The 17,861-nt window shown below is 33.4% G+C and overlaps 1 protein-coding gene across 1 annotated transcript in view; it reads left to right on the top strand.

Moving 5' to 3' along the window:
* The window catches only part of LOC113392565 (arrestin homolog), a 119,378-nt gene that overhangs the window by 94,077 nt on the left and 7,440 nt on the right, over window positions 1–17,861 (top strand). Inside the window, exons 7-8 of the mRNA XM_026629059.2 lie at window positions 7,173–7,234; window positions 12,190–12,253. Of these exons, the coding sequence (XP_026484844.1) occupies window positions 7,173–7,234; window positions 12,190–12,253 (126 nt within the window). The remainder of the gene's footprint in view (window positions 1–7,172; window positions 7,235–12,189; window positions 12,254–17,861) is intronic.

The raw sequence follows: 17,861 nt of genomic DNA, 5'->3' as shown, positions 1-17,861 counted from the left end.
GTATCTTGCAATGCTGAAGTGCTACGGCTTTGGATACTTAGCATACTTGAGACTTCACTCCGAGTCACTTCACTAACATTGTAGCATACATCAATATAATAGTCTTTCGCTCCAACTTTTCACGATTGCTATATTTTTTGTATAGATTTTTTAAATTAATCTATATTTATTCAAATAAATATATAAATGATTATATATAAACGTTGCTATTCATATTGGTATTACATACCACAAATTATTGTAGTATGTGAAATACATATACTCGAGTCCCTGGAATGTTCGTAAAATGGATTTTACGGGATTTCTGCCGGCTAAAACTTCTGTGAGAACTTGACTTTATACAGATTCGGAGGGACGAAGGACACTCAAAGAGACGAGAGAGTAAAACCTTTAATTCTATACTTAGGTATGTCCGACAGCCTCTAACTTTTGTAAAGACTTACGATATTTTTACTCGCAGTTTAATATTTAATATAATCCTGTAAAATGGCTATTCAAAAATGCTTATGAAAACCTTTTTGAATAACGTTTTCATTTTGAATGAATTGAAAGAATTAAAATAGTTGAAGGTGTACCCATTTATTATTAGGCAGATTTTATAAATTGTGTCGATTTTTTTTCTAGTAATTTTTACTGGTATTTCATTGACGGAAAAGAGTAAATACCGAGTAATATATGGCGGTTCTACTCTGTAGAATGTACATACCGAGCCGCTTGTCATTTTGTTCTCTGCTCTGCTCTTATCGGTCTAATCAAAGCTGAAAAATATCTGTGCTTATTCGGAGATGAGCTCGTTGAAATTCTTCAAACATTCTTCAATAAATGCCAGCTGGTCGGACCAGCTCCGGACAGTTATAAACTATTCCAACCACAAGAGAACAAAAGCCAAATAAACAACATTTGACGCGATATAATTGGTCGAAAGCTTGAATAGTCGATGGTATTAAATTTGACTTTGCGAAAAAATGGCGTTATCAGAATTCTGGAAGAAAAATTAAAGTGGATATAAATTGTTTAGTTGAATAGTGTTGTATTATAAATCATTTTATTCAGCCAAGAAATGTTAGTACTGCGCAATATAGCTGAGCTCCAAAGTAAGATCCAAGTTATTTATCTTTCCTTCTTTGATTGGAAATGATTATCAAGGTTGAGCAGCAACGTGTAACGTAGATAAAGCCGTGTACAGCAGCTAGCTATTTATAATTTTAAAACTAAATTAGACTTGATGTCATAGAATTCATAAAATAAATAACTTAAAGTTTACGTACCGTAACCTTACAGCTGAAAACTATTTTCCAGGTCAAAATAATAAACGTAATATATGTTACAAGAATATAAATATTAATTATGCATGAAGCATCACGGTATGATGTGAAACTGCAAATAAAATAACAACAAGTTTTACTGCTTATTTTATGGCTTTGTCATATAAAATATCTTGGTGGATAATATTACGTTGAAGTCAATTTTGTGGTTAAATTTGATACCTCTGATCGCAGCTTTGATGAGTCAGTTATTACAATAAATAGACTTTTTATATTTATATATATTCTAAATACAACTTTTATTACTTTATAAACTATTCCAAGAAACTCGTTATATTTAAATCAGCTATCAACAAAACATTTATTTTTAGTTTCTTAAGCGCGATCTTTAGACTTTTTATAAAGTTTGAAAACATTCGATTAATTCCGAATGAGCGAAGTATTGTAGAATACCTATTTACGTTTTTGAAAATCGAACCTTCATTATATGTGTCGCTGGGCAATCCCACGGTACAGGTAAATGCCCTGTCGCCCATATAACCATACATAATGCACATTATCCTACTCCATTGAGCTGTGTTCGGTAACGGTCTAAGGCAACAGTTGTTACGATAATACATCTGATGAAGTTAGCCAATCGAAACGAAGTAAAAAAATCTTTGCTTTGATTGGCTAACTCCATTAAAACTTTAAACACAATATTATAACATACAATGCAAGCACTTTTGAATCGTAATATCACAGGATATATTAAATGCCACAAGATTAACCGTTAAGAATCTCTGTATTTTATTGTCAAACAAATGTATTCTTAAATGTTTGCCTTTTTCCAATAATTGCGAAACGTTTTTTTTATAATTTCACTGACTTAGCAATTATTTTGAAGACAATATTTATAATATCTACTACTCTGACTGCCTCGTCTCTAGAGTTTAACATTCAAGGTTGAAGATTCAAAACCCGAATCAGGGCCACAAAAGAGTTATAGGGTTTTTGGTCAAGAAATCTCAGCAGAAACGTATGGAAGTTGACAATGTTTATGCTTCCGCGAATTAGACTGCTAAAGCTAAGTAAGTATATAGGGAATATGGTGACCACTTTTCCTCAGGCCATATTAGTTTCAGCCTATTTGAAGTATACTTATTGTTACTAGATTCACAAGACATCAATCGAACAACTTAGTTTTTTAATTTCATGTCCTAGAATGAAGAATGGTCGACCAATTTGTACACACTTAAGATCGAATAATAATCATTAATTACAGATTTTATATATAATAGTAATTTCGACTGTAAAACCTATATTTATTTTTGTTTACGGAAATGGCTGGACTAAAATTTAATAATAGATTAAAGATAACATATTTTATCTATGTTAGATCTGGAAGGTATAGTTAATATGTCTAACAACGCAAATGTCCTATGTTATATACAACTTTAAAATATTTCACTATCAAGAACATTTGATTCGAAACACAAGTCTATCATAACAGTTCACCGGTTCGGAATGTAATTTCTACGAGAGAAATCCGCTGAAAACTCGGTTGTTACTCTGTTGAAGTCATTTCGCTGTATAATTGCTCTATGCTTCTTACGCTTAACATGGTTTTGCATAGAACGATATGCTTTGACTATTAAAGTTTTCTAAAAGCTTTTTTTAATTTACGGCATTGTAAATGTTAAATATATTTTTCGAAATTAAATGGCTAAAGCCCTTTTATAAGTCTGCGACTGTGATTATGAAGGACTGTCTTTTAGAAAATATATTTAGATACATAAAAACCAAAAAATATTTTTATGGTCGTAGTCAACATTTATTTGTATATTTGAGTAGAATCGTCTCATTCTGTGATGGCAATGTAATGACTCTTTCTTATATTATAAGTAATTATTTATTGATTTTCTTTATCTATAAATCATTTTAACAAACATCAATTTCGATTTTACACTTCTGCTGAGCGTCCCGCGCGGCAACATTTTTGTGAATAAAATGGAGTGGAATCGGGTTGTGTTGGATTCTAACTAAAACTGTACGGATACGGTAACCGTTTTCGACCTTGATCCGAGAGCTTGGGAATTCACAGACAAACAAACAGTCATTTATATTAATACACCCCTTACCATTCTACATCGATTTGATTTGATTTATCTTTTTTTCTGTAATAAATCGTATATCTATATATAAATGTATTAATGTACTCGAAAAATAAAGCTAATACTCGTTAAATATTAAGCAATTTTGGTGTTAATGTTCTCACTTGTACCACACGCGTTAAAGACTATATTTGGGTCAATTATTTAACCGTACGTAACTCGACCTCCACGAAACGTGTACTTGGAAACATGAAGGAGGTTATTAGCAATTCTCCATATATCGAACCTTTTATTGCGACACTTCAAACAATGGGACCAGTTACGAGGCCTCTACACAAACCGCCCTATAATATGGACTTATACAATATACAGTTGGTTTTTATTTTTAAAGGTATTGAGGAATCTCAAGTCGTGTCAAATATTGGGGCATCAGGTCCGGTTTCCTTTATGTATTTTTAAAGTCAACTAGTTGGTTCCCGCAACCAACCGTAAATAAATAAAAACATCGATAAATCAAGCGATATTAAAATAAATCGCAACAAAAAAAATAAAAAGAATATTACAGATGATTTGACTTTTTTTAATAATTGAAAATTTTATTCCAGACGTATAAATATGTCTCAAAATTAGTAATATGATATGATAATGATGGTTCTTCTGACCGATTCCGACCATTGCGGTCCGTAACGACTCGTAACTACGTAGGAGATATTATAACAGAAACACGACGTACTTGTACCGTGCTCACGTATTTTGCGTTAATTGACACAATACGTACCTTATATTTGCTTCATTTGCACAAATACGGCAAACAGCACAAACATAAATTCCATGTACCTATCCACTTTTGGGTATTGTAATATCACCATATTTTAAATAATACTTATTTTATGAATAGCTGCTCCGCTTGAGTTCACTTGCGTTACACAATACAACTCTGCCGCCGTGGGTCGTAGCATTATATACTGAATATCAAATGCAAAGAAAATGAAATTGCAAACGTTTAAATACAATTCCTATAATTCCTATATATTATTTTAATTTAACGTTAAGATTAATAAAAACAATAATAGTTTACAACTGTGAATGCATGAACCGCTATGAATAAATTTAAAGATCTCAACGTGGAAATCGTAAATGTATTTTAGCAAGGGCAACATTTTCGTGTTACGGCATCGCGACTTAAAAAAAAAAATAAACAAAATTAAAAACAGTTTACCTATATGATGACGTTTATTACTCCTTAAAATCATAAATTTCGACATCTTATCCGATATACGTTTTAAAAAAAATAGTATTTCGGACCAACGAATAATATCATAGTTATAAATATCTCGGATAAAATATGAATATCATATTTAATATTGTTTAGTATTTATTGGAATTCAATATTGCTTCTGCGGTTTCAACCTGCAGCTAATATTCCTATAAATACTATATATTATGTATGACAAAGAATCGGTAAGATGACTTGCAGCTGAACGATCATTCTTATGTTTGTCGTGATCGTCAGACATCTTTCTATACAATATACATACGTATTGGACTTTAACTTTGTAGTTACCCTGGATGTCTAATCTCCCATATGAATATCCAAACACTGTTGAACTCCCTTTGTTCCACCAAAATTACAAAACAAGTCTATTCAAGAGATAGATAGTTAAACATACAGCAATACGGAATTATGACTGGTGAATGAACCAGTGCGTCTACAGGAAAAAGTTTCAAAGTTAGCCTAACAGTTAGTTTTAACAGTTAGTTAGTTAGTCGGTGTTAGGCGCATCAGCGATGTAAGGAGATGAGCGATGGTTAATATATACAGGGTTATAGGATTCCAATAACCCTGTATATATTTTTTTATTGGACAACATCACATACATTACTCTGATCCCAATATAAGTAGCTAAAGCACATGTGTTATGGAAAATCAGAAGTAACGACGGTACCACAAATACCCAGACCCAAGACAATATAGAAAATTAATGAACTTTTTCTACATCGACTCGGCTGGAAATCGAACCCGGGACCTCAGAGTAGCGTACCCATGAAAACCGGTGTACACACTACCCAACCACGGAGGTCGTCGGTCGGAAAATATTACTTACAGTACCAATGTCTAGAAGCTGATAATCATTTACCATCAGGACTATAAAAATGCACCCGTGTTTGCTTTTTTCAAAATAATGACCACGTTACTGAAATATATCAGGACGTTCTCATGATACATTAATTATTCTAATGCCTCTTGAATTTTTTTTTTTTTTTTTCAACCAAAACAATAAGATTTTTGCGTCAATTCATGCATTGAAGATTCATGAAACTATGAAATATACCTCTTTAAACCATTCCAATCGATGGTGTAAAGACAAACAGACCTCAGATTAACATATTTCGTCTGAATTGCCAATTGCTCTGCTTTATTAAACACTACAAACGATTCTTGATTCCACTTAAGTAGTTATATCCACTTTAATTTTACAAGAAATTCCTATAACAACTTCGTCGACATTCAAAACGCAACTTTTTGCGCGAATCCATGTTTAATATCAGAGATTTATTCAAGATCTCGACCAATGTTAAAGTTAAAGTTTGTTTTTTTTTATTCATTGCTCCGGGAATAACACAATGTTTTCTAATAAATTAAAAAGCGAATACTGTTTTCGTGATCTATTACTGTTACAAAGTATTACTCTTAACTCTAAAACTAATACAACACACAAAGAGAGACAAGCTTTAAATACAAGAAAGCTAAGTTTGTAGACTATTTTGTTTCAGTGAAGACTATCAAAAATGCGAATTATTAATTATAGATAAACTTATGTACTATCCACATGTATCCATAAACTGTCCATGGCATTTATAAGGCCTATATGGAGGTGGAAATATGCTACATTACCTAACCACTGGGTCATCATTCAAATCATTTCAAATGACGTACACCGACGACGTACGTACGACTGAATACATAAAGGGGTAATTCTATCGTACAGATTCTTCATGTAACATTAAAAAACTTTTATCCGACAGTCATCGAAACTCATCAATTTTTTTTTCAACTTATTAACGTCATGACATTAGCTAACTTACTAATGTGTTATTAACTAGTTACCCGTCCCGCTTTTACACTGGTTCAATAAGAGTTTATATATAACTTTTTGTGTGAAGAACAAAAAAAAATTCCAACTGAGAAAGGTGAAATTTTTCGCTTTTCCCTACTACAATATTACACATATAAATCTTTTGAAACAATGTATTTATTGATGAAACCGCATTAATATTCATGGCATAGTTTAACAGATCTAAGCGTTCAGACGGTGGGAAGCGACTGTTTTATACTTTGAAGAGATCAGTATAAACACAAAGGTGGTACCTTTAGTAGTTTCTGAGATTAGCGTAAGCATTAAAACAGGAAATTCAGCATTCCTTTCTCAGGCTGAAACTCGTAATATTCGATTAATATTCTAGCGTTTTAGCCATTGGGTCACGTCAGCTCATAAAAGATGTAACGAATGGTTAATATTTCATACAGTGTTTATATATATGATCATTGAGACCGCTTACTATCAAGTACTCACTTACAGGATTGCCTTCTAATTAAAAAAAATATTTATAATTATAAATTCATTTAGAAAAAAATTTAAATAAGCGATTTTTTTTATCCTCAATTGTAATTCACGAAACTAGTTATGAGAAAAAGTTTATCAAAAACACTAGGTTTTGTAATAAAAAAAAAAAAAACTGGGCATAGTCGGTTTTTTCAAATCTCTCGTGAAAGAAAAGTCGCAGAATTGTATGGATTTCTTTTTAATTACAGGCTGAAAAATAAAGCTAAATTGGACACGGATGAAAAATGTAGAGCGAAAAACGAGGAAATCGGTAAGTGTTCTTTCTTTTAAAACTTCCCTTTTTAATTTACCATCCATATTGCTTTTTATATTTTTAGAACTGCAAATAAACCTTCTAAATAGGTTAACGAATGTTTTGATTCGGTTTTATTTCGGAATTATATGCTATATTCAATTTATATTTGCCAAATAAAAAGTTGAAATTTTATATTTAAAAAAAAAAAATTTTAATCGTCAATCGCGTACAACTGACCTCAAGGTCTCAGGTTTCCTGAGACAAGACATTTTCAGTCTAGAAAATCACGTCTTTAAGACTTTGACGCAGACATGAGCGGCTGCTCTTTATGTGCATAATTAATCGCCAAATATGTAAATTTTGAGTGTGTTGCAAAATTTTAATCGACCATCTGCAAAATTATTACTTTTATTAATCGGAAATAGGGCGCCAGTGTCACCAGCTGGTGATTAGTGGTCATAATCAGCCTGTAAATTTCCCACTGCTGGGCTAAGGCCTTCTCTCCCGTTGAGGAGAAGGTATGGAGCATATTCCACCACGCTGCTTCAATGCGGGTTGGTGGAATACACATGTGGCAGAATTTCGTTGAAATTAGACACATGCAGGTTTCCTCACGATGTTTTCCATCACCACCGAGCACGAGATGAATTATAAACACAAATTAAGCACATGAAAATTCAGTGGTGGTCGCCCATGGACATTGGGGCTGTAACAAATATTAACCAACATCGCTGATATGCCACCAACCTTGTGAACTAAGACGTTATGACCCTTGAATCTATAGTTCATTGGCTCACGCGACCTTTAAACTGGAACTCAACTTATACTAATATTACTAATATTGCTGGTAACAATATACGAGTAGGTGGTACTTACCCAGACAGGCTTGCAAAAGCCCTCCCACTGATCAAATCTAACCGCGTAAACCGTTTAAATATAGAAACAATACATTATGAAGTCTGCATATATATCTCTTTCATCTCACAATCACATCGACGTGTTGTTATAATATGAGTAGGTATATAATATTCATGGAAGCGGCCATGTTTAATGTACAGTGAAGTCAAAACGGGTCCCATTCTCCGGATACCTCACCCATATCACGTTTCACTTCAATTATTTCAATAATAATGATAATTTTAAGGACATTATCGTAATAGCAAACGTTGACTTTATCTGCTTAAAACAAATATAAATATCTATACTAGTTAATGGGGAGGGTTTTTTTGTATGCCTAACTGAAAAAATGCTGAACCAATATGCATAAAACTTATACGAGAAGATGAAACGCGTTTGGAGAATAATATAATAATCCTTTGCTTTATTGTTAATTAGATTAATTGATATTAAAGCTCATTTCATATAACTTGGTGGTTGTTGTGTTCCGAAGGGCGAGTGAGCCAGTGTAACTACAGGCATAAGGGACATAACACCTTAGTTCCCAAGGTTGGTGGCACATTGGCGATTTAACCACTTATCATCAGGTGACCCGTATGTTCGTAAAGCAACCTATGACATTAAAAAAAACCATTTGATAAATATAGCAATATTAAAGGTACATCGAATTTAAATTTTGAGCGTGTCCTAAAACCGCTTTTATACTTGTCTATTTTGGGCGTATAAGTCATCATCGATGTGACAAAGTTTGAATTGGGTTGATCAACCATATAAAAAGAATGAAGATAAACGCTCCCGAAAATAAAGTTGTTTATCAATAAATTTTGTAACTCGGTGACCTTCAGCACTAAGGATGTGCAGCACCTTCTTAAAAACACTTTAGGGGTAAGACAGGCCGTAAAACCTTATTAGAGTTAAGGAAGCCGGTATTTTCTACCAAATTAAAAAAAAGGAAAGTCCAAAGCAAATGACCCTGTTTTATGAACGAGAGCTAAATTGTCGGAGGTCATTCAGGCAGCTGGTTGAACGGCACCGTTTCGTAAACTAGCTAGGTGTTTCATTGAACGGCTACATACAATACAAATTCTGCCACATGTGTATCCACCAACCCGATTTGAGGCAGCGTGGTTAAATATGCTCCAAACATTCTCCTCAAAGGGAGAGGAGGCCTTAAACCAGCAGAGGAAAATTTACAGGTTTAATGTATGTACTATATACTAATATAGTTTTGAATAACATTCCATGTCAAAGTGAATACCAGCTATAAGCTATATTTACAGGCATTTTTAAAGTCCCAATGCCAACACAGCTGATTGCAGTAACAGCAATTCATATCGTTATCAGTAAATGTTTTGTATTCAAAATAATTTACATTTTTAATAGTTATTAGTTTAAAACTATTTAAATTTCTTTAGTATTTTCGAATGGTCAACTTAAAAGGAATGAATTGTTTATTGTTTTGGTAACTAATACGGTATCAGACGCTATCAGACGGACAGACATACACGAGAGCGAACCATAAAAGCGCTGAAAAGGTATTAAGTCTATTGAAATTATTACACAATATTATGAACTCTATGGTTATTGTTTTCGACCATTTATTTCCACCCAATACGAACTATTTTTTGTGTTCATCAATAGCGCACAAAATATATAAACCTAATATTATATTTCAAAGTCGTTGTTTTTTAATTTAAATTTTCTAATGGAATTTGTCGTGCTAAATGAAATTTATTTAATGAGAGCTTAGTGCAAGCCCATATGGGTAGGTACCACCCGCTCATCAGATATTCTACTGCCAAAATACAGTACTCAGTATTGGAACCGTTATTGGAACCCAATTCCAGTTTGAACGGTGAGTGAGACGGTGTAACTACAGCTACAAGATACATAACATGGTCTTGCCATCAGGTGGTCAATTTGCTCGTCCGCCTACTTGAAACATAAAAAAATAAAATAAAGGCATAAACCAGTCCAGATATACTAAAGGTGTACTACTATAGTTTTAAATGAAATTCCACGTCAAAGAATGAATTTCACTAAAAATTTTATTCAGTGACGTTATTTGATTTCGTTGTATTTTTAAGTATGAAATATCAACGTCCGAAATATAATCAAAAGTTGAATTGAATTTGTTCGGAATTTTTCGCTGTTCATATTTTTATTTTCGTTTATGTTTTGAACCGACACGATAGAAACTTTATGAACAAAATGTAACATTATGTACCTACACTATTAAAATAAGTATAACTTTTATATGAGCCAAATAAATTACTTATATTGTAAATCACAGAAGCATGAGAATCACAATACTAATACTAATAACTCATAGAGAATAGACATGCATACATTCATTTTAATTTATATATGTTGGAGATGTCAACAATACGGAAGTTGATTTGATAACGAGCCGAAAGGATTGTTATTGTTAGATCGACGGAGTCTAGATGTGTCGGTGCGAGTCGGCGACACTACACTTCACTGCAAGCCGCCGTACTGACAACACGTCTAGAAACTGTCTTTCGATTAGTTAAGGAATTTTTGTAATATACCCGTATACACATTTCGCCCACATATAATGTCTGATGATAAGGACGACCACTTAGATCAATCTCCCCTTCTGTTATATAGATATTTTTTTTTTATGGCATTTGTTGGCGGACGAGCATATGGGCCACCTGACGGTAAGTGGTACCATCGCCCATAGACAAAGGCGCTGTAAGAATTATTAACCATTCCTTAAATCCCCTATGCGCCACCAACCTTGGGAACTAAGATGTTATGTCCCTTGTGCCTGTGATTACACAGGCTCACTCACCCTTCTAACAACTGGAATACAACAATACAGAGTACTGTTATTTGGCGGTAGAATATCTGATGAGTGGGTACTACCCAGACAGGCTTGCACAAAGCCCTACCACCAAGATAGATTTACCACGTCTTAAAAGTTGTATCCAATCAAATCATTAATACTAAGGGTCGATTTTTCTACTGCCACTAACTTTTATCGGCGCGATAATAAAATAATTAACTCTTGAGACGTTGATAACCGACTTACGGTGATATGCTATTTTGATACGTGTATATATAATAATTATAGTCAATATTGCATATCACAGTCTGACATTACGTTCGTATTCTGCCGTGTGTTTCGAGTTTCTTCTTACATAATATCGTCATTATACGGAATAAAATAGGTATTTGTACAACGTCTCTAATAGGAAATTGAATGTCGAAGATTACTTAGAAAGTTACCTTGTAAGTTAAGTGGCGTTAATAAATTATCCGTCTAAGGGTTGGGCCATTAACATTAAACATCGCCTTAAGAGTTTTTCTAAATAAACCTGGCAGCGTTTAGATGGGCGCTCAGTGTGACGAACACTGAGTCCACATATCATTTTATCGATCTAAACAGCGCACGCCACGGAAAATGTCAAGTGGCACTCATCTTGTACGTACAGACAGACGCGGCGCTGGAGGTGAAATCATTATATAATAAAATATGTACACATTTGTACATAAATAAGCCAGTATACCAGTAATATCACTGTTTGGCTAAGGCCTCCTATCCAGTTTGAGGAAAAGGTTTGAAGGTTTTTTCATATATGCGCGTCTCCAAATCTTACGGAGGTGCCCGGGCTACGGAGTACCACCTAACTGCTTATGGTGGGGGGGAAAGAGTGCGTAGTACCAGGCTTTGAGGCTACTCTACCCTGCTGCTTCAATGCGGACTCCTGGATACACATAGCACATTATGTTGCTTTCCCGGTTTTGAGCTCAGACCATCGGTTAGGAGTCAATTCTTCTACCCACTGGACCATCAAGACTCCCCATATATATAGATAGATACATTGCCGTAATTGTGACACACTATTAATCAACCTCATATATCATAACTATGTTATCAGATAAGGATCACATATGAACGCATAAATTAATTATAATTTAATAGGAAAATGTACAGCAGGAAGTCAGCTTTAACGATTTCTAAAACAGCGGAAATGCGCTTTAATTTGGCAAATGGGATGTGAAATATGTTATTATTTATTTTTCATATTTTCATGTTTTCACAGAGAACGTTGAACCCGCGCCGCCCCGAGCGACCGTCGAGAAGCCGTTCCTGTTGTCTGATGGAAGGTGAGAAATGATTTTATAATTTAATATTTTAAACGGAATATAGAAGCACACAATGTCTACTGTGAATATATTTGAATTACTTTACTTTTCGAGTTAATCTGTATCAGCTTATACATTTTCTCCTGCACAAATTGATTGTGTTGAGCTTCCACCACGCTGCTTCAGTATAGGTTAGTGGTCATGTGTGACAAAATTTTAAACATGCCTTGATGAATGAATGTTAATCCAAATAGTGCTTTTAGAAAATAAAAACTCCGTAATCACTTTGGGAATAGTTTTTTTAAATAAATTCCAAAAATTATAACATATATTATGTAATTATATATTTCTAATTGAATGCATCAGTGAATGTTACGAAGTCTATCTTTTTATTATTTAGTGTAAGCTATGCATGTATATATATATAGATATGTATATATAGAGCTGAGGTGGCCCAGTGATTAGAACGCGTGCATATTAACCGATGATTTCGGGTTCAAACCCAGACAAGCACCACTGAATTTTCATGTGCTTAATTTGTGTTTATAATTCATCTCGTGCTCGGCGGTGAAGGAAAAGATCGTGAGGAACCTGAATGTGTCTAATTTCAACGAAATTATGCCACATGTGTATTCCACCAACCCGCATTGGAGCAGCGTGGTGGAATATGCTCCATACCTTCTCCTCAAAGGGAGAGGAGGCCTTAGCCCAGCAGGGGAAATTAACAGGCTGCTAAAGTCAGAACTTCAACTCTATTAGTATAAACCATTCATTTATTCTTTCCTTAAGAAATTGCAATACCACAGTACAAAATTTATAAGGAATAAAGCAGATTCCTCGCTGGCTTGGTAGCTCTTGCAGTGAACTACTCCACAATAATGGCGGCGTTCAACATTCCCGCCAACCATCGATACGACGCTTCACCAGACCGATTAGCTGTCAAAACTTCTTTCCTCATAATTTAAAGGATGGCACTAGCGATATGCTGTCATGTAAAATAGACAAAAAAAGACCCGCTGAGTTTCATTCGCCGGTTCTTCTCAAGTCAGGGTGTTTTCATTTCCGAACCGGTGGTAGTGTTTCATTTGACTATCAATAAGTAAGTGTAATGCTTCTATGTTGAATAAAGGAATTTGAGTTCGACTTTGAGTATATTGTTAGTACCTTTTTAAATAGGTAAATTAATAATACAAATTATGCACAAAAGTTAATCACGATACAATTGCGTTAAAAATGTATATTGTATGTATAATAAGGTATTTTGCTAAACATACTTAAATCTATTTTACAATAATGATAGTACATAGTGTTTCATATAAACATACACAAGTGTTTGCATTGTGGTCGACTGCCTCGTTAGTCTAGTGGTTAGATATAAGGCCACGAATACCGAGATCCTGGGTTCATTAGGTCGAATTAGTTAACAATTTTTGTTTAAAAAGAGACATGACGACTTCTTCATCAGTGGTCGAAATTCGACCATCGAATCAATTTTACATGTTACGTCCTTTTTTACTGCTGTTAAATTCATTTTTTTATAATACTCAAACTCGTCATCGGCTACAGAATTATACAGGACTAGCGATCCGCCCCGGCTTCGCATGGGTGCAATGCTGATACTAAATATACTATAGAATGTCTCTAAAATTATCAGTGTTTCTCTACTAGGTATATTGTGCATGTATTATACATATAAACATTTCTCTTGAACCAATCTATCTATCGAAAAAAAACCGCAATAAAATCCGTTGTGTATTTTTTAAGATCTAAGCATACATAGGGACAGACAGCGGTAATAGACTTTGTTTTATACTATGTAGTGATTAGCTAGTGTGTCCACCAGCGGATAAGTAAAACAAAATGACAAACGATTTACTGAAAATCTAAATTAAAAAATATATTCACAAAACAGGAAACTCAATGGAAATCACGACTGTGAAATTTAAAAGTGTTTTAACTTAAATAACACTTAAAAGAAACATGAATAAAAAAACTTATCAGCGTTACTCGGGTTTCAACATTTCACGAGTAAGATGCCAAGTAAACTAACTAAAAAGCACCGCAATTCGAAATGTTCCAAGTAAAAAATGTAGCATTAAAATATAATTTAGATTAGTATAAAGCGAAATCAAAAGTGTTCATTCGAACTTAATTGAAAAAACAAAATTTAATCGTTTTTATTTCAGGAACTAAATTAAATAAGTAAAGTCTAAAAATAAGTAATAAAATATTAAATAATTAAACAGAATATTACATAAAATAAATACCTAAGTATATTGCAGCAACATCCTGTAAACATCTCCTTTTGAGAAGTCTTGGAGTTTATTTCACCACGTTGCTCCAATGAGGCAGAATTCCTTTTAATACGTGTTTAAATCAAAATAATCCATATATATAAAATTAATAATAATAGATATAGAATATAATATATCAAGATATATCATTGTGTGTGTATTTTAGGGTGTAGATAAACAGAGACTGATAAAAATATATCTGTATTAATAATTTCGTGCAGGTCTACGATAGAAAACTATCCACAATTATAGATCGTTAAAAATTAATGATTTTTAGTCGACAACATATATCTGCAAAATCGATACATTAGTATAATAAATCCATGAAATTCAATGACATTGACAATTCGTTGAATTGTCAATGTCATGCGGCCACGTTTGACGTTTACGAGTGCATTGAGAAGGCTGCGTAAAGAATCTTTATTGTTAGTTTTCACCACCTAAAAAGAAAATATAGATTTTTATGAAAAGTAAACGATAAGCCGTATTTGTTTAGTTTTATTTATTTCACCCGAGCTAAGCCGGATTTTCATCTAGTATACAATAAACGAATACATCTGTTGTGTGCCCACTACATATGTATGTCATCGAAATTGATGAGTAATTAAGTCATACGACACCAATATTCGCTCTAATACATTTGTTTAGCAAGAGCTTACAACGCGAAAGCGAAACCTGTAACGAATATGCTTCTATCGTACCGAAAAAGTATCTATAGCAACGGCTTTTGCCCGCCTACTTTTTTAATAGTCAAGTTCAATCCTGCCTCCTCCGCTATTTTAGTCCCCACTAATATAATAAGTTTAAGTCGTAATTGGGGTGTTAAATACGATTACGAACATTAGTAATTTCTCAAATACAAACATTGCTGCTATATATTTGAATTAAAATCCCTAATAAAATTCTATCAATTGCCTCAATCGAATTAATGAAAATTTAAATCGAAACTTAAGAGACACTTAATTGGTTGTTTTAAATTACAATGAACACGTTCCAGAAACGCCTCAAGCATTCTAAATGATAATCATTCATTGAACAATTCGTTCGTAAAATAAAATATATTATCAAAAGGATAAAATAACTGAACTCGCTGGAATAACTTTGTTACGCCCTATAATATAATTCTATTAGATTATTCATTCGACAAATCTCAAAAACTTCAATGGAATTCTATTCAAGTTTAATGTCAAATTGTCTTTCAAGATGACACGTTATTATCTGTGGTTTATTCACGTCAAACGAAACCTTAATTATGTATGTATATAATAATTTATAATGGCTATAGGTAGGATAGATTACCGATTCCATTCCGATTCAATTTTCACCGAAACACAACTGTAGAGTTTTTTCTGTAAGAATAATCTCGAAACTCACTGTAAAATACGAGCGTGAGATGTCGAAATGTGATATGCAACATTGCCTACAATTATTATAAACGTTATAGGATTCAAGGTATCGAAATGGGATACAACCGTGAGTCGGTTGTCAACATTTAACGAGTGAAATACGAGGTGAATTCTTACATCGCACTGCTAGAACGTTGTGTTAGTAGAAAAAGAAATTTTGGTGGTAGGGCTTTGTGCAAACCCGTCTTGTTAGGTACCACCCACTCATCAGATATTTTGCCGCCAAGCAGCAATACTTGGTATTGTTGTGTTCCGGTTTGAAAGGTGAGCCAGTATAACTACAGGCATGATGGACATAACATCTAAGTTCCCAAGTTTAGTAGCGCCTCAGGTTGCTTAAAACTTACGAAACAACTCCAGGTCGGTAATGTAATCCATCATAAACTTTATTTATAAAAAGTCGAAGCTCCGAGTAAGTTGAAGTTATACTGTATGAACCATTCCATTTCAAGTTACGAATAACAAAAGTACAATATTTATTAAAAGTGTAATATTTAAAGTGAATTATTACTAATTATTGATTTGTTTATAGCCGTGACGTGCTGCTGATTATGGATATATCGCGTACATTGCAATAAAATTAAAAATGTAACCGTCACGGGTAAAGAATTTATGTTCATAGCAAGTTTAATTTAATAATATCTTAATTACCATACGCTCCACAAAGGGATAGAAGGGGTGACGGAGAGAGAGCATAACGTATAAACGAACCTTTACGGTATCGGTGCGGTATTTTTTGTGAATTTTAGTTGAAATTGTTGTTTCATGTTCGGTAACATTCATATAATATATATTTTAATGTGTAGGGTATATTTAATGTGAAGTAACTTCCGTAAATAAAATCAACATTATACATAACTTAGGATGAGCCTAAAAGCCAACCTGCCTTACCTTAACCTGCCACGAATAAATATCAAATATATTTATTGTTAATACATCAAAGAGGCCCTGTACTCCTAAACTAGGAGAACCCGTATCTTAGGGGCCAGTGAGTTCCCAATCAGTGTTTACATTTATTAGTCTTATTATTAAGTTTTAACTTGTGCTTAAATATATTAGGATAGTACAAAGAAAGATAAAAGATAAAAATAAAATAATATCAACTGTTGCCTCTAAGCTTTTTACGATTCAATATTAGACTGAATTCTAAGCCCTATTCCTAAGAAAAATTCTAGCCCAATTATTGACAAAGAAATAATACTCATAAAAACTATTCGAATCAGAGGGATCAATGAACCATCACACTGGAGGATCATGTATATTGGAACCACAAGGACATAGTGCGTCATAGCTGTTCGCCAAGAAGCGTGGGCTTGTTAATACGATATAAATATGGATTTGATTTTTGATATACTCCATTAGATTTACTTTAAACCACTTAAGATCTCCATTTATAAAATTACCGATACACGACGCATAACAGGCCAAGTATCGTAGAAAACAATAAATGCGATTGTATTGTATTGTATTATCTTTATTTCATATTTATTATGAGTATTTCACTGTAGTTATAGTCAATATTTAAGTGAGTATTTAATTGTAAACTTAATAGTCTCGAGTTTTATACTTAGACGGGTTAAAAAAACGATACGAAACTTTAAAAAATATATGTTGTGATTCTATTGGACATAGAACGTTGCTAGACGCGATATTTAAATTTCGAATATTTTAGCTATTTTTTTTTTAATATTAAAGTTCGATTCTTGTCGATATTTGGTTACCGCACGCGTTCCGAATAGCATCTCCATCATTCTTCACAAGTTGTCATGAGGTACATTCTCACGGGAGACACCGTTACGGCGTTAGTCTCACTGAACCCCACATAAGCAATATACAATACAGAAGAAGAAAGTAAATTACAACGACTAACTTATCAATGTCATTATTGAAAGCAAAACGATTATGACTGGATTTAATTGAGTCATCAAA

Source organism: Vanessa tameamea, chromosome 5 (genome assembly GCF_037043105.1).
Source record: "Vanessa tameamea isolate UH-Manoa-2023 chromosome 5, ilVanTame1 primary haplotype, whole genome shotgun sequence".
NCBI lineage: Eukaryota > Metazoa > Arthropoda > Insecta > Lepidoptera > Nymphalidae > Vanessa > Vanessa tameamea.
Note: the sequence above shows the minus strand (reverse complement) of the source record. Positions and strands in the feature narration are given on the sequence as shown.